The sequence below is a fragment of the Tympanuchus pallidicinctus genome, unplaced genomic scaffold, assembly GCF_026119805.1.
Source record: "Tympanuchus pallidicinctus isolate F22 unplaced genomic scaffold, pur_lepc_1.0 scaffold3, whole genome shotgun sequence".
Taxonomy (NCBI): Eukaryota; Metazoa; Chordata; class Aves; order Galliformes; family Phasianidae; genus Tympanuchus; species Tympanuchus pallidicinctus.
Genome location: NW_026294747.1, coordinates 698,358 through 722,341, shown reverse-complemented (window position 1 = coordinate 722,341; position 23,984 = coordinate 698,358). Strand labels below are relative to the sequence as shown.

The following is a 23,984-nucleotide window of genomic DNA, read 5'->3' as shown; positions in this document are numbered from 1 at the left end:
AAGCAGCCTGAGAGGATGGAGAAGCATAGAAGAAAACCTAGCATCAACTGCAAATATCAAGATTTGTGATCAAATTATATAAGTACTACTATTATAAAATACTGCAGTAAGAGAAGATTTGTCAGAAAGAATTGCCCATGCAGAGCGAAAGACAAGTATTACCCTGAGCAGGGGTGATTAAATAAAACAGAAATATATCCCACTGTTTCACGTTTAACAAATTCTGCCCATTTAGATGGCTTTAGATATTATTAGTTAAAAGATTTATAGAAATTAAATTTGTTCACAGGGCTCTTGAAGTTTAAAAGGAATAAAGAACAATACAAGAAATTATACTCTTCAAAGAGAAGCATTCAGCACAGCCACAGAAGTGGTTGCATTGTTGCTCTTCTATATCTTGCAATATTGGAAGATACACTGCCTTCCTGCTCTAATGACAACCTCCAAAAACACTTATGACAGAAAAAAACTAGAAAAAACAACATATTGATACCAATATTCACTTCAGTGAATGGGCTTCTGAAAAAGCTACACAGCAGCGTTTGATAAATTGAGGAGTCACTCTATTAAAGAGGAAAGGCTAGGATCTTCACAAAATTGCAATGGAAAATTCATTATTCAGAGTGGTTCTCTGTATTCCTTACAATAAAATTAATTCTGTTGTATCAAGTGTATTCTGTTGTATCAACTAATAAAATTATCTTATTTTGACTTCTATAATTTATTTCTTTGTTCATCAGCATCAATTGCACTACAGGCTCCTGCTGTTTATTGTCCTGGTCGATTTTAAGCCCTTGGGTGACTTGTTAGCAAATGATTTGGAAATAAAAAGTGACGCAAAATGCCGTGTAAATCCTTATTAATCATTAACTCACTCTACCTTCAAGCCACCTGCAGTACCTCTTAAAGTTGATTATGAGATAGAAAGACGTCATAAAACCAACACACTGAGAACATTCTGGTTCTAGTTAAAGGGTGTACATTTTTTTCATATAAAGCTCTATTGAAATTGTCATTCAAGCTTAAAATATGCCAGGAGTTTGACCAAACCATTTTTAGAGATGTGTTAAATCCAATCCACGCTGTGACTGATGTGAGCACTGCAACAATACAAAATATCTTACGGATTTTTTTTTTAATCCAAAACTGAAAAAATAAACTAGCTTTACAACTGCCTCCCTCTCATACTGAATGTGGTTGACTAAGGTTATGAACTAAACCAAAGAAGGTCTACTTTTCTTCTTTAACTCATGTAAGTCTACAAATAGCCCACGTTTACTTGTACGGTGAACTTTCCAAAACAACATGCTACTTGAGTGAGGAGCTTTACTTTCTAGTATTGTAATGCTTACCAAGAAGCACTGAACCACAATTCTTTTTCTCTGAACCTTACATTAGGTAGTAAAGAAATAAAAGGAACAAATTCCATAGTCCAATGTCAGCTATAATAAGTTGAAGACTCACTGTTGTGTTAAAGCAAACAGTCAAAGACACAGCTGACTTTAACTCATCTTAATAAATTTTAGAAATTGATGCTAAAAGGAGGTTGCAGAGTTTCTCCTCAGCAATAGCTTTTAAAGACAAAAATATAAACATCAGATTTTTTTTCAAGGCAGTTTAAACTTTTCAGTTTTCAGTATCAGAAATTAAATCCATTTTATTAGTGAAAATTCATTTTTCACTAATAAACTCTTTTCATGCAATTTATCAGAAATGGTCAACCATGTATTTGTCAGGAAACAGTCTGCTTAATCAATTCAGTTGTTTTCTATATGAGAAAAGGGGAAAAAAAAATACAACTAAGGCAGGACAGAAGTACATGATAATCATGGAAAGACTATATGCTTATGTACTGCAAATGCAGTGGGGCAGTTTTTCATAGCATCAAGACCAATACCTGTAGTGACCTATACCACACTGATATTAATAAAGATTAGCAATTGTTACAAAAAAAAAAAAAAAAAAGAAAGAAAGAGGCTTGAGCTGAATTGCATTAAGCTGGAATAAAAAACACCTAAGTTTGGCTGAAGTTGAGTCTAGGAAGGGTGCAGAGGAGGTTCTGGAAAAAGGCAGAACAGGAAAAGACTGAAGCAGTAAAAATCTTTGCACAAGTATTTACCAGAAAAATCTGTTGGAAATACTAGGAGGGAAAGATGCTAACATAACCCTATGGAAAGGTCATACAGTACAGCTCTCGACATGCAGAAAGATAAGGGATTGATGACACGTATTTGAGAGCACTGAGAGAGCTGGTTGATAGTATGACAAAGCTGCTCTATCTGCTTGAAGAGACTGTGAAATCAGGTCACTGATAATTTTGAAAAAAGTGTGTCACGACAGCTTAAAAATAATAATTTCTAAGAAATCACAAAGGATTGTCCAGAGATCTGCAGATTGGCCAGACTCACCTAAGGCACTGGGGAAATTATACAGCAAGTCCTTCTGGAAACCATTTTCAGGCGTGTAAGGAACGTGATGAGAGAAGCAAAAAGATTTTTTTGAAGGCAAAATACTCCTGAACTGTTTTTTTTTGTTTGTTTGTTTGTTTTTTTAAAGACATAACAGATCACAGAACCATAAAGGCTTGGGCTAGAAAGGACCTCAAAGATCTTTTAGTTTAAACTCCCCTACCATAGACAGGTTTGCCACCCACTAGATCAGATCACCCAGGAACCCATCCAGCCTGGTCTTAAATGCCTTCATCCACAGCCTCTCTGTGCAGCCTTTGCCAGTGCCTCACCACCCTCTGAGTGAAGAATTTCTTCCTATTATCTAACCTTAACCTCCTATCTCTAATTTAAATCCATTCCTCCTTGTTCTATCGCTACCTACTGCATAAAAAGTCGGTCCTCCTCCTGCTTATAAACTCCTTCCAAGTTGGAAGACCTCAATGAGATCTCCCCAGATCCTTCCCCAAGCTACACAACCTCACCTCCCTGAACTTTTCACCACAGGTGAAGTGCTCCAGTCCTCTGATTGATATCTATATAACTGATTCACTAAAAAATGCAAAGCTTACAATAAACAAAAAATACTGTAATGAAAGCAGTAATCTTATAGACAAAGAACATTACTCTTTGAGGCAACTGGACCATAGCTAGCACTAAGTTTCAGTTATCCTCTCCAACAAATAAGAGATATGAAGTAGATTTTAATACATCTGTTGATTCCTCTTCCTATAATATGACCTGAAAGGCACAAACTGGGCATATAGACAAAAAGCAGGATACAAAGGTTATTGGTACAGTAGAAGACATGCGAGTTACGTCTGGAAATCTGGAGAGAAAAAACAACTTATTGTCAGAGGGAAGGGTATGCCTGGTCTGCCAGGGGAATAGCCTGGTCAAAGACAAATGCAAAGTCCTACACTTTGAAAGGGAGAACTACTGCTACACACACCAGGTTTGAAAGAATGAGTGCTTAGGTGGCAGCTCTTCAGAAAAGGACATAGGGCTTTGGTAGACAGCAATATAAACGTGGGTAAGAAGTGAATCCTTGTAAAATTAACAACTCGCTTCATACTGGCTGTATAGGCAGGCTAAAGCAAACATTTATTTCCTTCTCCATACTCAGTACTTGTGGAGGCCACATCTGGAATGCAGAGTATGGTACTATGCTCCTAGACGAAAGAGAAAAGCAGGACAGAGTCCAAAGGCCACAAAGATGGGTAAGCCCTTACCCATGTGAGAAAGGAACTTAGTTTAGCTAATGTAGAAAAGGGAAGCCTAAAGGGGGTTGTCTGAATGCAGTCTTAAGAAGTTGCTCTTCATATTCTCAGGCCTGCATCCTTGATGCTTCCTCAATTCCCTCTAAAGAAACTGAGTTCTCCTGAAGTGCAAAGTTCCACCAAGTGACAGAACATGTTTGTTTGGTCTTGCTGGCTGGAAAAGGAACAAGCTGCACATCCTAAATCTGTTCTGATATTCTTCTTTCTCCTGCAGAAAGTTAAAAGGCACTAGTATAATTTTGTATATTTTTTGCATTAAACGTTATTCAAAATTACTGAAGATCCTTCCTTAATATTGTGACTCCTCAAGTGCTAAGGCCCTCTTCATTTGACAAAGGCAAAATACGTTCTCTCCTGCTCCGTTCTGGTAGGTCACACATCGCTCCACCTAACTGACACTGTGTGGAGTAAAAATTAATTCTGACACTCAGGTAACAAAGTGAGATTTTCTTCTTAACTTCAACAGTGAATTACCGTTCATCTGGAGTGGCTTTTAGTCATGAATGAGATGAAGGATCATAGAATGGCTTGGGTTGAAAGAGACCTGATCATGAGTTACTACCTCATGATCAACTCATGACAACACTGATCATGAGTTACTACCTCAAAATGCAGAATACATAACGTTCAGCACATTTTAGGAAGGGGTGGGAACAGATAATAGGAAAATGGATTAGGTCTTCCCCAATAACAGAAAAGTTTTTAATGACCGCTCCACCGTCTCGCAGGAAACAGTTTCCTTGTTGACTGCAGGTTTTCAGATCCCCATGTATCCACTGGAATTAAAACAGCATTGCAGGCTTTCCCAGAAGCAGAAATATAATATTTTAGGAAAAGGGAGTGCTTCTCATTCTCTTCTTTCCATCCCCAGGCTGCTTCAAACCAAGTGAAGATGATGGAAGGCGAGCACTGATCACCTTACAGATGAATAGCTAATTATCAGAAAGAATTTAGTTCTCTTTTCCTGAGCTCAAATTTAAATATCTACTTTTCAGAAGCCTCCAAGCTTCTTGTGGTCAATAGAACACTGTATTACTAATATTATTTGCTATACAAGTAGCTTCAGCTGTTGGGACATGACATTGTTAGTATTTCTGACGAATCTGTATGCCTAAAAATCTGTGTGACATTACCAGTCAACACTGGACTCAAACACTCATAACATACAGTGGTGACAAGGCCACAGGTAACTTGCACTCATGTTATGTTTTCTCCCCCAAAGACTCTAACAGAAATTCTCTGAAATCCTGCCATTCAAGCCTTCACTGCATTGACTGTTGCTGTACTTTTTATGGCAACCAAATACAAAGAAAGCAATTAAATATCTGATTTTACTTTTGGACTCTTGGATATTCTGCACAACACTTGGTGCAGCTGAGTCACAAAAGCTATAATCAAATTAAAATGCAAATGATGTTTATTATTATGACAAGAAAAAATATAATTACATAGTCAATCTCAGAAGTAATTCATTTTTACAGTCTATGTCACTTACACACATGATCCTAGTAAGAATAAGTTTTTGAAGTACAATGACTCAGAAATAATTCCAAGACGTAATAACTTCCCACACGTACTTCATACTTAGTTAACTGCAGAGCTCAACACTGATACAAAAATGTGTTAAATATTTTCATTTAGCTATGCTTTCCTTTTTTGTTATTAAATTTTAAGACATAAAATCATGAATCTGTCAGATTTTGTTACTTAATAATTGACATGTTTAGCCTAAATACTTAGAGAAAGCCAAGAGCAATTAATAAGCGACAAGCACTCTTATCTCCTTACATTCATATCATCCTCAGCTTCATAAGAAAATGCTGGAATCTCCTACACTAAAAAACTACAAACTATATACCAACAAAGTATAGTTCTGCATGTGTTGCCTGACACAAAAAGCAGTATTTCCATAGTTGGTCTTCTAGTTTTGTATAAGCTGCCTCAACAATTCCTATTATAAATAAGAATAAATCCAAACAAATTACACAGCTCTTGACAATTAGCAAGCTAACATACTGCTGCTGACAAATATGAAGATATCATCCTTTCAATGCAGATGTAAAGACCTGTAGATAACTGGCTACCAGGTGCACAAAACTTCAGATCAGACACTACGTTCAATTCCCTTCTTATCTCTCTTTCACTGTTATCAAAATAATTACTTTAATTAAAAACTAACAGAATACTCATCCCATCAGTTGGGTTTGTGAGAAAATACTTTAATAAACACCAAACTGGCTTGCTACTCTGAAGAAAATATAACTAATACAGAATTGTTCAAATAAAGTGCTTTAGATATTTATTAAAATGCTTCAGTATATTGTATATACAATATGTCAAAATGTTGACAAATAGAGGTTTTGTTCAACAAACAAAATATTTTACAGACACACATTACAAAAGCAACGTAAAGATATCCTGTATCTTTTAACATCAATCACAAACCCTCTTATCAAAACCAAGAAGATGGAAAACTGGTTGAACTGAAAAGTCGGAGTCTTCTTTATGGACCACGTAAGCTCAAAACATATTTCAGCATCATAATGATTTACTTTATTTTAAAAAAGTGGGGGGGTGGGAAAGACATTTGTTGCTCTCAGGAAAAAAACTAAAACCCAAATTAAGCTGCACAGAAGTGTCCTCAGAAGCACTCTGTATGTAAAAGCAGTGGCATTAAACTTTAAAAATGTTCCGAGCCATTTTAAATCACACTGATATAAATGAATTAAGAGGAACAATCTAATGGATGTCTGAAACTATTGCTGTCTAAAGTAACACGTGGCATTGTACTCCATATGAAGTCAAGCTAGCAGATACATTTGATGTCTTTAAAAAAAACTAAAGATCTGGATTTTTGTACTGGAAAGAAATTCACACCACCCACACCCAGCTCAGTGTCCTTAAACCAATACACCCCTGTCTATACGGCTTTGTTTTGTTGTTTTTTTTTCCCCCAGAAGAGTCTTACCCCTCCTAACTTAAGAGATAAAGATCCCTCTGAAGGGACCCCTCTGGAGGGAATCACTCAGGTTGAAAAAGGCCTTAAAGATCATGGAGTCCAACCACACCCTTAGCACACGACCCTAACTAACAACCCTGCACTAAATCCTGTCCCTGAGCACCACATCCAAACGGTTTTAAATAGACCCAGGGATGGTGACTCCATCACCTCCCTGGGCAGCCTATTGCAGCGCTTAACAACCCTTTCTGTAAGGAAATTTTTTTCCTGATATCCAACCTAAACTTCCCCTGGCACAACTTGAGGCCATTTCCCCTCATCTTGTCACCTGTCACCAGTGAGAAGAGACCAGCCCCGCTCTCGCTGTAAGCACCTTTCAGGTATTGGCAGAGAGCAGTAAGGTCTGCCCTCAGCCTCCTTTTCCCAGCCTGAACAGCCCCAGTTCCCTCAGTCCCCCCTTGCAGGGCATGTTCTCCCAGCCTTTTTACATTATTCCTAGAAGCACCAAACAAATTTTGATGGAAGAAAACTGACATTCTGCAGTATGTTTCTTGATTGTCATTTGTGGTCAAAAAGCTGTAGTTCCTCAGGCAAGAAGTACAGGCTGCTTAGCCTATGCTTGCACTGTCTAAATACATTTCTGTTTCTCCCAAGACTACTCAGATTAAATAAAGTAGCATCAACTTGTTTTCCTAAATCAAGAAGATATAAAGGGGCTGTCTTGACTTATTTGACTGGAAATCACAAAGTCTAGCCCTGGCACATCAGATATCACATATGAAAGACTCAAATTTATTGTAAGACAATGAGAATGATCCTAATAATATAATCATCAGGTAATTTTGCCAGCCTATGAGAAATAAACAAATTGTATAAAAAAGCCTAAAAAAATCTTGCAAATAGAATGAGTTGCATAGACTGAATGTTACCCGATAATTCTCCAAATGTTTTTGTTGCAGAACGTAAGCTTCAGTGGAAATATTAACATACCTGCAGGCCTCATAACAAGTGTCATCTTGCATAGAGCAGCAGCATTTGGGAATAGCAACGTTTAAGATGCCTTATTCCTTCAAGATGTAAACAGTGCAAATAAGGATTTCTCTTTTATATAACCAGTGTATGAAATTTAAACTCATGCGGCCTGTAGCCATCCCACCTCAATGCAGGAGCTAGACAGATCTTGCAAGTTAACTAGGAGTCAGATCAGGACAGTATTTGGTTGCAACTGAGGCAGACAAAATTGGAGCTCTGAAGCGATTTTGATAAATTTGTAGAGTTTAAACACAGCAGATAGAGAGCTTTTCCTTGTCATTCAGTAATAAAATCCTAGTGTGACACACTGCTAAAAGAATTCTGCCATGTAGAGATATGAGATGCTGGTACATTCACCAATCCTTAACATCCTACACCTTGAGCACAAAAAAAACTCTGCTCCAGCCTCCCAAACATACATATCAACCATTCCAGTTAATTTCAAATGCAATCTTTCCCGTGCTCCTTGACTTCATAAGAACGAACTGTTTTCTGGCTTCACATTCACAAAATACTGAAGTCCCACTATTGCAACTAAACCCCTGTTTTCTTCAAGACCCGCACTGCAATATGGGCATATGGAATAAATAAGTAAACTAATAAAAATTAAAAACCACCGTTTAAGACCCCGTTTGGGTTTTCCCACATGGATGCAGAGTGGCAATTCACAGTGTCTCATGTGTAACCACTCTAAGTTGCAATCTATCAGTCCATCTCTACCTCTTCTGAGGAAGAAGATAGATATACTGGAAGCTGAATCTAGCAAAACAGCCACAATAGAAAACCACCACTTCAAAAGTATGCTTACTACAGCCTGCTGGACAAGGACATGTTCCAGAAGAACAAGCACCTAAAGATCCTTCAACTACATTAGCCTATTCTGGAACAATTTTCCATTATATCAGACAACTCACAAACTTCTTTTCCTTTACGATCTCAATGCCCTCCATAAAAACAGTAAACTGGTAGTTTTGCTTCTTAAAGACCATGTAAAAATACGCTTCCAACTGAGTAAAGACAAAAAACTGAAATTGCAGGGTGAAGATATTAAGATATTCAGATAAATGCTTGCATCCAACTCATTCCACCTTTGCAAGCTACAAGTTGACATCATGTTGCCTGCTAAACCAGTACAAACAAAAAGATTTTTCGCCTTTCTTGTGTTACTACACAAAATAAATAGATATATATGATCTCATATGTATTTATACAAGTTTCTCAAACAAATTCACTTTTTTTTTTCTTGAGCCTATCAGCAAGCTGTAAATAAGCTGGGCATGGCTGAGGATTCCCCAGCCTTGCCTCTTCTTCTCAGACTGTGAGAAAAAGTCCTTACACACTCTGTGCTGCACTTCATCTCCATAACAACACATTTAACAGATCTTTTTACCCTTGCAGGAAAAATACTAAAATAAATGTTATACCGTATGTATTTTCTACAATGTTTTGCGTTATAGTTTGGATTTCCCATCTTTTTGCTCTTGTTTCTCAGCGGGTGCTCTTAACAACAGTCAATGTTAAGTGGGGACAGTGGTGTGGGCTCAGTCTGTGTTTACATTCATGATGTTATTCTAATATACAATTTCAGATATAAGTAGTCACAAGTTTTACAGACTCTTTACATTCACAGCAAACAAGAAATTATTCGACTGAGAGACTGATTAGGAATATAGTCCTGGTGAAGAAACGTTGGCATTTGTTCCCATTATCTCTTGATTTAGCCAGGAAATACCAACAAAATGTTAATAAACTGGTCTTATCATTGCACTGCGTGTTAGTCACTCCATTTCAGCTCCCTGATCTAAGATCCCTAATGAAGACAATAAACTTGTCTTTCACAATTCCTTGGCAGAGATATATTGTTGTTCACTGGGAGTATATGACTGCAATAGCAATTTAGAATATTAACATAGGAATGTTAGCTAAATTAAGAAAACAAGTAGCGTCTACCATATCAAGTTAACACTGTCAGTTATATAAGAACTTGGTGCTGAGCATAAAATACACACAAATAGTAATGAATGCTTAAAATCTAGACTGTGGTTTTCATGAAGTCATAAAAAATTTCCCCAAGATAAATTTCTGTGTACCAAAGCTGCCAGGAAAAGAGTTCCCCACTTCTCTTTCTCATTATCACTTACTATTGAGTATCGTGTACCCAAAAACAAAGCAATATTGTCCTTATTAAGCTTACAAAGAACAGAACAGAGGATGGGCACATTAACTAATCTGTAGCACCAAGAGAGGAAAAAAAAAAAAAAAAAAAGAATTCCCTTTACAAGAAACTCCCCTTTCAGTCATGGAATCTCCTCCTTTTCTCAATTTTAGGGAATATTTACAGGAAGAAAGAAAACTTTTTTTCTATTAATAAGAGAGATTCCACTACTTTGACTTCTTACATTAGTTTACTTTTATTTTTATCATGGTACAAGACGATAGCACTTGGCCAGTTCTGGATGCAGGATGTGCAGTAACATTTTTCTACTAGCACTTTGGAAACAGAGATTATCTATTACCACAGCACGTAGGTAATAAAACAATTCATGTGCTACCTAAATGATCAGACTGTTGCCTGTACTTGGTAAAGGTTTTTCCAACCATACAGTGATTTAAAACAATCATAATGTCTGCAAGGAAACAAAAATTAAGCAGCACACACACTGAAGATTGACTTGCAGTGAAGTGACATTGGTAGTAAAATGCCTATAACTGTGCTACATAAAAGATGACTGACACTGAAAGTGACACGGTTTTAAGAAAGCCCTAAAGAAAACACAAAGAACAAAAAGGGAAGAAAGCTACTTTTAAAATTAGACTGCTGCAGAATATTTATGCTGGAAGGTGACTTCGAAGTGGACCCAAATGTAAACCAAGAACTCAACGTATTGAAGGATCAGATTATAGGCATAAAAGCAAATAAAAAGTCTCTATCATTCTGAACCCTGGACGGCTTCAGCAATAAGAGACTAAATTTTTTTTCATTATGCTTTTATAAGGAAATGTATATGGTTTTGTTAAAACAAGCCTTTTAGGGAATAAGCTAAATGGCAGAAAAGTACCATTCTAATACAAAGGGCTCTGTAGCTCTCTCAATAGCATTTTCCATTTCTTAGTTAAGACTTATGGTTTATCTCTATTGCTTTTGAGAGGCAGTAGGATGTTGACATACATGGACAATACTTTAGAAAGAATTAAAGCTACGGATAATTATTACAGTTATACCATAACAATGTCTGAGCAAAATAAAGACACCTTGGTAGCAAACTGTTAATTGTACTTTCCTGCATAACTTGCACTATGGTCAAAAGTTAAATAGTAGCCTATTAAAATAATGTGTAATGATAACAGCTACAACATGTTATAGAATCATAATTTGAGTGCACTTGAATGTACTGCAAATAAAAGTTCTGTTTTACCTAGAACTTACCACATTCTGGTTTACCCACCACACAGAAAATAGAAGCTGATGACTCTACCACACTTGATCTGCAAACTTACTGTAACACTGAAAGTAAAACCCAGAAGCACCACAATCTCAAAACTGCTTTAGAACTACAGTAATTCCACACAGCGCTGTCGGCTTGGGGCTGAGCGGCTCGACGGCTGTGAAGAAGAAAGTGAGATGGGGGTGTTGGTTGATGCTTGGCTGAACGTGAGCCAGCAGTGTGCCCAGGTGGCCAAGAGGGCAACGGCATCCTGGCCTGCATTAGAAATAGCGTGGCCAGCAGGAGCAGGGAGGTGATCATCCCTGGCAGTGCTCAAGAGGTCTGGATGAGGAGCTGCAAGATACGGTTTAGTGCTTGTGGTAGCAGTGGTGGTGGGAAGATGGTTGGACTGGATGATCTTGTGGGCCCTCCCCAACCTTGTGATTCTATCGTTCTATGAAAATGTACTATAGCTTCATTATATAAGGAATTGTATATGATCTGCCTCTACCTTTGAGGGCGTGATTTCTTACAAAGAACACATTGTTTTTTCTGCATAGGTTTCTCATAGTTGAAAGCTTGTAATGATATTGGTTAACTGCTAGATTTCAGTCACCTCTCTAACCTCTCCCCTTCAGTGGGTGTGAAAGGGTTTACTCATAGTATACGCTTTGCTAAATTTTATCTTGTTCTCCTGGATTCTCAGCAGCAATTCCCAAGTTAGAGGCTTCCCCAGAAAGAACGTCAAAGGATTCCCACCCACACACTGAATATCTAACAGGCCCTGACCCATTTTCTCCTTATTAAAGCAGCACTGCATGCTTAAAAAAAAATAAAAAATAAAAAATAAACAGAGAAGGTAAATGAATGCAACTATTGCAGTGGGAAATCTACCCTCGTTGGATTTGAATTATGACAAAATCACTACCAAGAAGCAGAGATGCATTTAAAATACAAACATCAAATATATTTTTCCAGTATTCTGAGTCTGTGACTTATTACTTTTACTGCCTTTCAGCAAAATACAAGGGGACTTCATTTATTAGTTATGAATTAGAAAAATCCCCTAATTTAGGGATAGTTAAGTCTTCCAACCATATCTGTGGGCATATTTCTGCAATTTGAATTTCAATAATTTTGCAAATAAATGACAGAAAATGAAGCATATTTAAAAAAAAAAAAAAAAGAGAGATTCGACCAAGATTTGTGATGTTGCCTGGCCAGAGTTAGTAACAACTGATAACTCTGCATATTTATAGTTTGTTTTATGGTATGATGCATTGTTGCAAAAGCCACAAGACTGAAGACCAACAGTGCAGTTGTTACACTGGAATATATTAACATCCTCAATTAAATGATGAAACAAGTATGACGTTCTGGTTTGAGTACAAACAAAATGGCAGCAGAAAATTTGGTTGATGTATGACTTTCAATTTGTCCAATGCACTCAATTTCTGACATAGTGAAAACCTGATTTTACCAGTTACAGTTGCATAACAGCCTTTTTTTTTCCTCTTAAGCTGTCATCTCCTAAGAAAGTGAAGCACTTTAGTAAGTCAAATAACCTCTCCCAAAACAGCGACATTAAACAGAGCTTAAAAACAACCCCAAATTAAACAACGTAGAAGTTTATACTTCTGCATTGCAGGGCTTCTGTTACATCCATGCTTGTGCTTCTTATAAAAGGGACAGCCCTATATTTCCCTCTGCTTGCAGCTGCATGCACTTATTAACTTTTTTTTTTTGATAGCACAGCTATTTCTGTGCCTGCCTGGTGAACCAAATGAGGGAACTGTATTAATTGACAGTAAACCTGAACAGATAAAGATTTCAGCTGGATGTATTCCTTGGTCATTGGTGCCAACAAAGATTTCAATTAATCCTCTCAGAAGAATTTTATCTGTTTCTAACACAATCCAGAAAATATTAAAAGGTTGAATTTTTTTAATTGTATGAGTAACAAAAGAAAATTGATTTATGAAAGCACTAAATCTTGTAACATGCTTCCAACCAATTTGTAAGCAGACCTTAACAGACTTTTATTTGTTAATAATATACTTATCACTCCTGTTCCCATTTAACTCATTACACAACTGATGTCCCAGGGAAAGCAAATTAATAATAAGAACACATTCCAGATATGAACCTTCTCTATCTTGAGAGGGCTACCTTATTTGTCAGCTATCATAAGAAAGATGTATTTACATTTTGAAAAATGACCCACCTCTTCTTTCCAGTGGGAAAAATGAAAGCTGATGGAAAACATGTAAGAACAAAGCCCTGTCTAATAGCACACATTCAAGTGGCATGGAGTCATCTTGCAGTCATTAGGACTTCAACAACAGTTTAACATTCACTTAAGAGTCCACTTCCTTCTAAGGTTAACTTGCATCTCTGAAGGTGGATAACATTATGTCTGGAGCCCAAGTGACCAGGTTTATACAAGTTCACATATAAAAGCAGGAACTCAAAGAACTACTTAATTATATTGCCACAGTAAGTTATGTCAACTGCAATAATATATGGAATAGAGTGAATCCTGCAAATAGAAAATGAACAGTGCCAATCATTGGCAGAACAACCACCAGCACTTGTAAAATATCCTGATCTATCTGGAAAATAAGTTTCCTTCTCACCAGGTTTGCACAGGATACTTGACTTCCAAGAACACAGTAAGTCAAGAGGACTGTTTAATATCATATGATTGTGTAGATGTTTCTGAAAAGTTTTAGATGCAAGATTAGCTTAAATCCTTCAATTTCTCCAAGACCTCTAACAATGACACATGAAGAAAGGAATGCAGTGAAACCAGCTTCTTTTGGAAAAGGTGAGGAATACCTGCTGCATTGCTTGAATAGCATTGCTGTCTGTCCTAGAATATGATTAACAACCAAGTGTTTTGTTACCCACTGCTTTAATTTCACTACATATTGGAAAGATTTCCTTCTACATAAGGAAAATTCTTTTGAAATAAATACTTCTAAGTTTTCAGCACACCAGTAAGCATCCTCTCCTTTCTTTCCCTAAACTTCAGATTTAGTTCTTCTATATTATTTAATTTTCTATCTACATGTTTTCATTTCCTGGTGAAATGTAAACAACACCTAGCTCTTGATGAAAAGTACATTCATCTCTGCATGCTGCATACCTGTACACAAACATATTCATGCTCTGTGTTGTTTCTTGAACAAAATAAAGAAACAAGAGATTTGTATATAACAAAACAGCCCTTAGAAGTTAGCATTTAGCCTCTGATCATTTCACAAATTCAGTACTACTTAACAATAAAATTGAAGTGTGAGGTAAATGATCTTTACAAAGAAACAGTAGCTTATTAAATAGTTCAGTAGTATCTGAAGTCAATAACACAGACATAATACCAAATTAAAATTTTTCCTGAAGAAAAATATTCACTGATCCATACTTAAGTTACATTATTCCTTTTTTTTTTTTTTTGTGAGATATTTACCACAAAGTATTTATTTTAGCAAGACTTTGCTATGAGGATAATGTGAAAGGAGGCAGAGCACTGGTTCTTTTGAAACAAATTTTGTATTTAAAATTGGCTACTAGAAACATGCTTAAAATTGTCAGAGTAAAAATATGCATTTTAGTACAAAAACCTTAAGAAGACTTGCATGCAAACATTCACATATGAATCGAACTGGATCTCTTTTATTAGGTATATACAGTATACAGTGTAATGCCTACATAAAGGCATTGCAAAGTATACATAAAAATTAAGAAAACTTAGAACTGTGTAGGTAGTAACACAGCGTCAACCATATTTAAGTCAGGAAAAGGCAACTTACGGGTAAGATTCTGAAAGCTGCTGAGCTATTTTGTAAGCCATGGGGTCCCTGTCCAGTGCATATATTGTAATGTTGCTGGCTTTCTCTAGAAGAGCTGTGCTATGACCTCCGGCTCCAAACGTCATATCAAGGAAACGCTGAAATACAGAAGAGAACACCATTACCTCATAGCAAACCATAACAGATGGAAAGAAAATCCTGAACTGAAAGGGACCTGCAAGAATACTGAGTCCAATCCCTTGCTCCAGGCAGAACTACCTAAGCTCAAACCCTACATCTGAAAGTGATGCCTAAACACTTGAACTCTGGCAGCTCGGCGCCATACCCACCGCCCTTTTCCTAACCCCCACTGGGCCATCCCCTGACAGCTCTGTGCCATTCCCTCAGGTCCTGTTGCTGTCCCCAGAGAGCAGAGCTCAGCGCTGCCCTTTGCTCCCTGTCCTGCATCCAAGTCACTGCTGAAAACATCAAAGAGAACTAAGCCTAAAATGGAGCCCTGGAAAAGGCTGCCAGGGAGGTGACTGAGTCACTGCCTCTGGAGGCGTTCAAGAAATGTTTACATGTTGTACTAAGGGACATGGTTTAGGGGGAAGCATTAGTGGTAGGTGGACAGTTGGACTGGATAATCATGGATATATTTTCCAACCTTGCTGATTCCATTATAGTTGCAATTCTGCACAAAATATAAAATCACTTCAGAATAAACGTTTGGATGGCTTTGGACCCCCTATCCACAAAAGAACCATCATTTGGTCCAGTCAGTCGTAGATTCATTCTGAATTACAGGAAAGCTGCTTGTTTCACTGCTTGATTCAACTTGTATTGAGCCATACGAAGATATTTAAGACATAGGGCTATATGAAGTCGTCAGTACCATCTGCTTTGTAAGACCATCTGAAAGGAAGGCTGATGGATTGATGTATAAATATTAAGAATGACAATATCGCAGTTTTACACCACAGATCAAAGTGCGATGGCAGTGCAGGAACACATTTTATAACTGGGACTAACTTAACTATTGCAAAAAATGTAAGTTTTGAAGACGGTAGTATTGATTTCAGGCTCAGTGTGAGAGTACTGGGGTATGTTTTCAGATTACCAAGACATCACCTAATAGCAAATACAGAATAATAAGGGATACCTACCTTAACTGCAAGCATTTTTCAGTTGTCAGATGTGACTTACTCTGAGGGCTTAAAGTTGTACCATTTGATAAACAACATCAATTTCTGTGCTTCTGAGGAATGTCTACTACCCCATACATACATCATATTCTTTTTCTTTCAGTATACAAATGAAAATTTTCAGTAACACCAGACACGATCTTCTGTTACTGAAGTTGAAGACAATCAAGGAATTCTGAATTCTCTCAGACTAAACCAGACACAGGTATGAATTCAGTGCAAATTAAGGAAGAACGAACAATGCAGTTCCTGGAACCAGACTCTCATAACCCCCAAGTCCCAGGTAGGATTGCACATTTCATATTCCCATGACCAAAACTTCACCAAAAGAAAAAAACAAACAAACAAACCAGCAACAGAAGACTTTCTATCTCATACTATCAAACCTCATGCAGAAATAAACTAAATTCAAAGGACGGACTAACTCAGCCGCCTTCACCGAAGAGGACACTTGGGAAAACCATCTGCCTGCACAGAAGGGAGACTGCTGTATATCTTCTGTAGACTCCACTCCAGAGAGGTTTCTTCAGTCAAGGTCCATTTGACCACTAGGCTGACCAGGCAGCTTTGCTCCTGATGCTCTTCTAAGACATGGTCAGCCACCTCAGAGCAAGGCAGGCTGGGCCAATAAATCCTAGAGCAATACAAGCAAGCGAGCTAAAATTGAATGGTGTTTTGTCTTTTGTATATCTAAAACAGCAGTTCTGTTTTTAGCAGCTGCCCTGCAGGCCTTACTCCTTCTGGCTGACAACCGTGGTACTTAACTGCTCGGAAGTCAAGAGCTCCTTTGTCGACAGAAATAGCTACCTCTTCACTTTCAGGGGTTGCATGACTATGCTTTCATTTTGAATAAAATTGAATAATTCTACAGTCTAGGAATAACATACTAGAGTTTAGGGACAAAAAAGTTATTGTTTAATACCAGTATATTTTAACCCAAGTAGACGTGAGACTGAAAAGCTATCTTTCCTGGTTTCAGCATCTCTGAATTCCCACAACTCTCTCCTCTCACTTGACTTAACTGACCTCTGCTGCTGGCATAGGGGCAGAAATTAGACTCCATGCAAGCTAAACCAAACCAGAAGAACAGATTCTTCATATCCTGCAATGTGAATTACAGACTTTCTTTAATCTCCAATTATTTTTTTTTTATATGAAAGTTTTTAAAAACCGCTTATGAAGAAAATCAAACTACACAGAATTCATCTGAACAATGCTTTCAAATATTACCCATCCCAAAGTATCTTTTAAGGGAAAAATTACAAAGGAGATTCAATTGAGGAATAAAATGGGAAATGGGTCCTAGGAATAAAATGGGAAATTCAAAGGCAATGGAGACCAGAATTGGAAAAAAAAAAAAAAAAAAAAAAAAAAAGCACAAACTTTTATTTATATTTTCTAAAAACAGCTTTTGGAATAAAAAGCTTTAAGGAAATCCCTTGATCTTTATAGAAATTTCATAACAATAAAACTGACTATTTATGAAATTAAGAACAGCTAATAAATTGCATCCGCAGTTGTGATAAAAAGCTATCAGGACAAAAAAGACTTTACAGACTGCTAAAATGCTACCACATCATTATTACAGTCAGCTGGACTTGGAAAAAAAAAAAAATCGGATCACAAAAATTCAGACATTTCTTATCTAAAGAATCACCTTAATTTATTATCTTATTTTCCCTCTGATACTGTACAGTACCGCATGCTTTCTTTGGGACAATTAAGACAAAGTTGAGAGAGCAAAGATTTGCCTTCTTAAAAGTCAATCATTTAAGAAAAACCCCGGCATTTGATTTGATTGCTCAAAATTAAAGGAGCTAATGACTAGACGTGAAAAGTCCTTTAAGCTCTTACTGCACACACTTTACAGTCTAGGGGTTGAGATTCACTCAAAAACTCTGAACTCTAACAAGTCCTTCTCCAGAAGCATCCAAAGAAGTTGTGAAAAGAAACCTCATGTAGACAGACCCAGTTCAGCACTATTTAGTCTTAACCTGCTTCTACCTCCTTACCTGTGAATAAGGATTACAACTGCCATTGTATGCTCAGTTCCTGAAGTCTTTGCACACTACAAAACGCCAGCAGCATTCAACTTGCGTTGAGCATGCCTCTGTTGGTGAAGCAAGAGCAATAGCATCACGTCTTTGAGCAAAACAGAAAGGAGCAAGGACGTAATACCTCTACCATAAAAGTGATTCCATAACCTATTTAGGCATTCACAAAACTGAAAAAGAAAAATGGGATTTTTTTTATTTTTATTTTTTTAAATCATAACTAGAAGAACTTAGCTAGCTTTTGAAAATATTTACATACACCAATTCCAAGCTACTAAAAATATTGCTCAGTCGCTATCAACCAGCTTCAGGGAGCATCTCTTTCTCAAAGGGTCCATTTGTTGTGGATTTTTTGCACTGTACCACTATCACATTACAATCACCTTGTCTATTGCTTGCAGATGTCTCGCATGAGATTATGCAACCTAAAATAGATGGATACAACAGCCTACAGCGTCACTTTGGAGGGCATTAAAAACAACCCAATTTATGTCATAATTCTTCTTAAACAAAAAAAATCAGTATCATCATCTGGGTTGGTTTTTTGGTGGTTGTTGGGTTTTATTTGTTGTTGTTTTTTAAAAAAAAAAAAAAAAGCAACTAAATGCTCATATTTGATATCATAAGCTACAAATGTGCCACTTGAGTTTTTTTTAAACTTAAGCAATGTCTTTCCTGAAGCAAACTTGCAATGTCACCCAGAGTCAAGGACGGCATAGGAAGAGGTAGAAGTAAGTAGCTATTCATGTGTTCCGTAAGAAGTCTGGAACAAAGTTACAAGTAATGGGAAGTTCTAGAACATAGTCTTTTTTCACTGACAGGCTTATCAACTTGTTTATTACTTGTTCATTTTCCAAACACTGAGTTATTCTTTGGTGTACTCTAGGACATGCTGCACAGATTTGACCTCTTGCTTCTTCTCTCTCACTAATAAGTCTATGTCCACTGTTTTATAAATTTTGAATATCAGAACTTATGAAGTTAGAGGTAGGGGGTTTGTTTTTTATGTAACTACATATCCAGACAATTTGGTTATCTAAACAATATTCAGATGCTGCTTTTAACACTGTTTTTTTTTTTTTTTACACCTTCCAAAGGAATTTATGAAGACTGTGTGCCTCATGTCAGTTAAGAATACTTAGCTGTTATTCTGCTTAACAATCTCACCTCTCCTCACAAACACGTGCCTCTGCTTTCACTAATTCAAAATCTGATTAACTTGTAGCTTGGTAAACCCCTTGTGCATACTGAATATTAACAATCCATAGAGATCTTATACAGAAGCAAAAAATTCATAGTGGCAGACGAAAGAAAAGTTAAGGATCATTGTAGCATGGCACAAATGACACGCTCTCAATACAGTGACAGCATCTAAAAGCTTCAGTTAAGAATTCACGCAAGCATTCACTGTGAATGAACATGGGCTCACTAAACTATATTGCTCTTCACAAAAATAAAAAAGACCAAACTTTTAAGCAACCGCTGACACCTGTAACAAGATCTTTAAACTGGGATCTCAACACAAAAGAGGCTACAGCTCTGATTCAAGTAGAAGTGACTGCAGGACATGGTACTAAATAAAACACCGCATCACCAGCATTGATGGAGTAGGAGCAAGCATTCTTGGCATCCTAGCTGATCTTCTAAGTCTAAATTAAGTACATCCTAACATAATGTTAAGGTAAAAAAAAAAAAAAAAAAAAAAAAGGCCTTCTAGACCTTCTATGGATAGTCTTGGAAAAGTGGAGGTACATATATCTACAATGGAAAGCTAGAACCTAATATAGATGCCTCATAATCTGGCAACATTTTGCATCTGAAACCTAAAAAAAATAATAATAATCACGTTAAGATTGCCTATTGAATTGCTTTTATTGCTAACACAACTACTTTGGAGACTGATCAGATTTGAAGTCACTGCCTGTGCTATATTTTCATGTCATCTATATATAAAGCAGTATAATATATATACTTCATTCATTTTTTATGCCTGAAACAGAAGCAAGATGCTTCGTTTTTCATCTCCTCTCCCCCTCTCGTCTAGTAGTTTTTAATCAAATACAGTTTTACTCTCATGGCCATATAAATACAAGGAAAGTTTATTAGATGAATTCCTGCAGTGACTCACCACTCCATTGTTAAGTTATGATAGCCCCATCAGAGCTCCCTTTGGGAATTTCATAATCGGTTTTGACTGTACATTTTAGAAACCATTTGGCTTTTCAGCAACATACAGATAGCACCAAACAAAAACTTTATAGCCCTCATTTTACAACCAGCTGGCTCTAAGATAGCTATACAGATACAAGAAGTTCATCTTCCTTTTTTTTTTTTTAATACAAGACTTCTCACTGCCAAGTTATCTCCTAATAAATATCTTTGAAGCACTTCATTTCACTACGACCGAATTCATCTGCAACTCCACTTATGATCATGTCTTTCATCAAGTAAAATTTACTCCACTATACCCAGTAGCAATTACCTGTATGACAAAACAAAAGGAGACTGGAAAAAAAATAGGAAATTAAAACTCAAACGTGGCATTCATAAATTGAAACTACCTTAAAAATATGCAAAATACTGGAACTGGTGAGAAAGCTTGTAACTTCTGATCTGTGATTTCTTGGTTTCTGAAATACCACACCAAGCAGTTTTCTGTCCCAGGAGTTCTTCATCAGTGGCCTCTCTCCTTTCCATTGACTACATGACAGACCAGCCATTTGCCTCTCAGCCCAGACAAATCTGGTCTCAACTTGTACATGCTTGATGGACAAGGAGTGATACTAAAAATTATTAACTGGAACGAATAAGACCTCCAACAGATAACGTGAATTTCTTCTAAAAGCTAGAAGCCCGTTATTCCCAAAAGAATGAACGTGCACTGCATAATACTTTTTCTTTAACCCCTATTCCTGTTTATCTACTATTTTTTCATCCTCTACCAATAAAGACCATATTCTCTGCCCCCAGTGTGTGTTATCCTGTTATAACAGGAAGAATGTGCTTCCTGAAGTGCAAAAAAACCAAGCCAAGAATGTTCAGAAAGAATTTTCAGCCCTTTTCAGAAAGGAAAACAAAATGAACGCAAGGTTTAAAATATGAGGAAAAGAAAAAATAACTTAGAAACAATATACGCTTTCCCAGTACTGTGTCAATATTATATATGAATATAATATTTTAGCAGTGAAATGTGTCTGCTGGAGGGCTTTCCACTCAAAATTGAGCTTCTCAAGCAATAAATTAGAATCAAATAAGTTTACTTCGGAAGGTAAAGAAGGGAAGTAGATCCACAATTCCTACTGCCACAACTGGGATCACAGCCACAGCCAAAACAGTCCCTCATTCACCACACTCCATATTTCCAGAATATTAACAATCACCAAATAAGCATCTTTTCAGTGCTTAACACATTTGGTCTGGAAATAAATTACACTCTCTCCACTTTTTACAGGCTTGAAACAAGCAGATACCACAAAAAATACCAGAGTACCAACTTGTTTTAATTGAAGTACCTAGCATCCATGTTACACTACCTGACTTTTCAGATGAAATGAAAACGTCTGGCATTTATTGGCTGAAGAAAGACAAGCAAAACGATGGCAGACCTTCAGGCAGTTGACACATCAAATGTCAAAATCCAATAATTTTTCTTGAAATATGGGACACTGAGTATTCTAAACAAAAAAAAGTTCACAAGAAGGAACTGTTACCTGAAGAATACAGCTGTCTGATAAGGCAGCTACTGTTCACCAGCATGTTCCAAATCACTCACGACTGGGTCACAGCACTCATATTGGCTTCCACCCATCTCTCTGAGTGGAGTCAAGCCAGCATTTGCCACAATAATACAGCCTCTACATTTGAAATGAATGAAAAAGGTCAAGCTTGCATTTTAAACTGAGATGCTTGTTACTGCTAACGAATACGTAATTTATTATCGTCTTGCCAGACACCATTGGTAGGTATATAAGTAAGCACTTTTTGTGGGAAAAACAATCCCAAGAAAAGTTATAAACAAAATCACCAACACACTGCAAGCCATCTTTGCTTCTTCATTCTCCCGGTGTTTCTGTGATGAGTCATGTTCTCTAAACTTCTTGTCTGAGTCTCCTTGTTACTCACAATAGAAATTGTTCATTGTCACAACACAAGTTGTTTTCCACTCTGTTTTATTTTTCAAATATCAACTCTAAGCACATTAAAGCACAGATATATCCGACCTCTTGTTCAAACGCCTTGATTTTACCTCAGCTTACAGCTTTAATAACTCTCAGGATACAAGAACTACTTCATACAGATGTAAGTAGAAATCTGAGTTAAAGAGGAGAGTGATAAGGAATTCTACAAGGATGTGTCTTTCACCAGCAGTAACAGCTGATCAGTTACATGTTTTGATGACTTTTTCTTTTTACAAATAATTACTGCAAAGTCATAAGGTAAGAACACTAAAAAAATCTGGAAAAAATGCTAGAGTTGATATAAAACACATGGACTGTTGTTTAGGCATAGGTTCACAGTGGGAAAACAGTTCATTAATTGCTTCTTTTCCCTTTCTTTCCACAAATCTCAACATCTACCTCAACAAATTCAACTCAAAATTGTAAACTGCTTCTCAGTCCTGATCTTTGTCAATACCAATCTCACTTAACCAATAGTTGCAATGAACATGGAAAGAAAATTAAAACGATGCCTAGAAGAAAGGAAAAAATGTATCCAAACTTGACTATATTTCTTTCCAAGCCTCTAAAAGTAAGGATTCTGCTCTAGCACAGCACAAAATAGAACTTAATCATACTGAGGAAAAGGATGGAGAGCTGACACAGACTGCAAGGCTGGACTGAGATTGTGCAAGGTCCTCGATGGACTTCGGGCAGAAGACTGTTGCTAACTGCTTTTAGAAGGGGGACTTCCTGAATGACAGCTCTGAACATCCAGCCTCTATTTACACAGAATTGGAACAAGTCTCAAGATTGGTAGGCACAAAGAATGGAAGGGAATCTCCGGGAGTGAAAACAAGTGCCCTGTCTGCAATGGGACAGCTAACGCAGGCTCATGTATGAATACATATACATATACACACTTCTAATAGCAGAAGTAAGAACTATTTTTTAAAAATGGCACTGTTGAATAAAACAATTTAAATATATTAATTTTAGAACCGTTCTGATTTGTAATTTCCTTCTTCCAAGCTAAAAGTAACAGCTGCTGAGAAAAATGTATGTGGCTCAGCCCATTCCAAACCATTTTCTGAATTCTAACTGAAGATCAATCGAAGCTTCACTGAATAGGTACACACTGCCAGTTCCAAAATGTATCTGGTCAATATTTCAGAACATGAGAGAAAAGGCTCTTTTGCTTTAAAATCCAATACTTTCTGGAATTACGGATCAAGCATTTCAGGCCTTTTTAAACACCTATTGATACATTCTTTCAGATACCATGAAAAAAAAAAAACAACAAACAAGCAAGCATTTAAACTGTAGAGGATTTTCTTCAATTCTGGTTCATTTTTGGGTCACCTAAATGCTTCACAACATATGACTATCACGTACCTCAGAAAACCAGGAATTTATGGGTATTTATATATCGCCATAAATTAAGACAACTGCCCAACTTGATCAAGAAACATCTTCAGAACATATACATATACATATATATATATATATATATATATATGCAACCTACCATACTTGAAACAAACTTCTTGCATTGCAACAAGCAGAAACATAATGACAGGAAAAAAGCATTATGACTCCCTCCACACCCAGTCAATGCTCAGTTTTACACGCAG

The 23,984-nt window shown here is 36.8% G+C and overlaps 1 protein-coding gene across 5 annotated transcripts in view; it reads right to left on the bottom strand.

Moving 5' to 3' along the window:
* The window catches only part of METTL15 (methyltransferase like 15), a 92,869-nt gene that overhangs the window by 39,336 nt on the left and 29,549 nt on the right, over window positions 1-23,984 (bottom strand). For all 5 annotated transcript variants that reach the window (XR_008208879.1, XM_052692461.1, XM_052692460.1 and 2 more), the window contains exon 3: window positions 14,956-15,092. Coding sequence is in view for 4 of the 5 variants with exons in the window: in XM_052692461.1 (XP_052548421.1) it covers window positions 14,956-15,092 (137 nt within the window). In the remaining variant the exon portion in view is untranslated. The remainder of the gene's footprint in view (window positions 1-14,955; window positions 15,093-23,984) is intronic.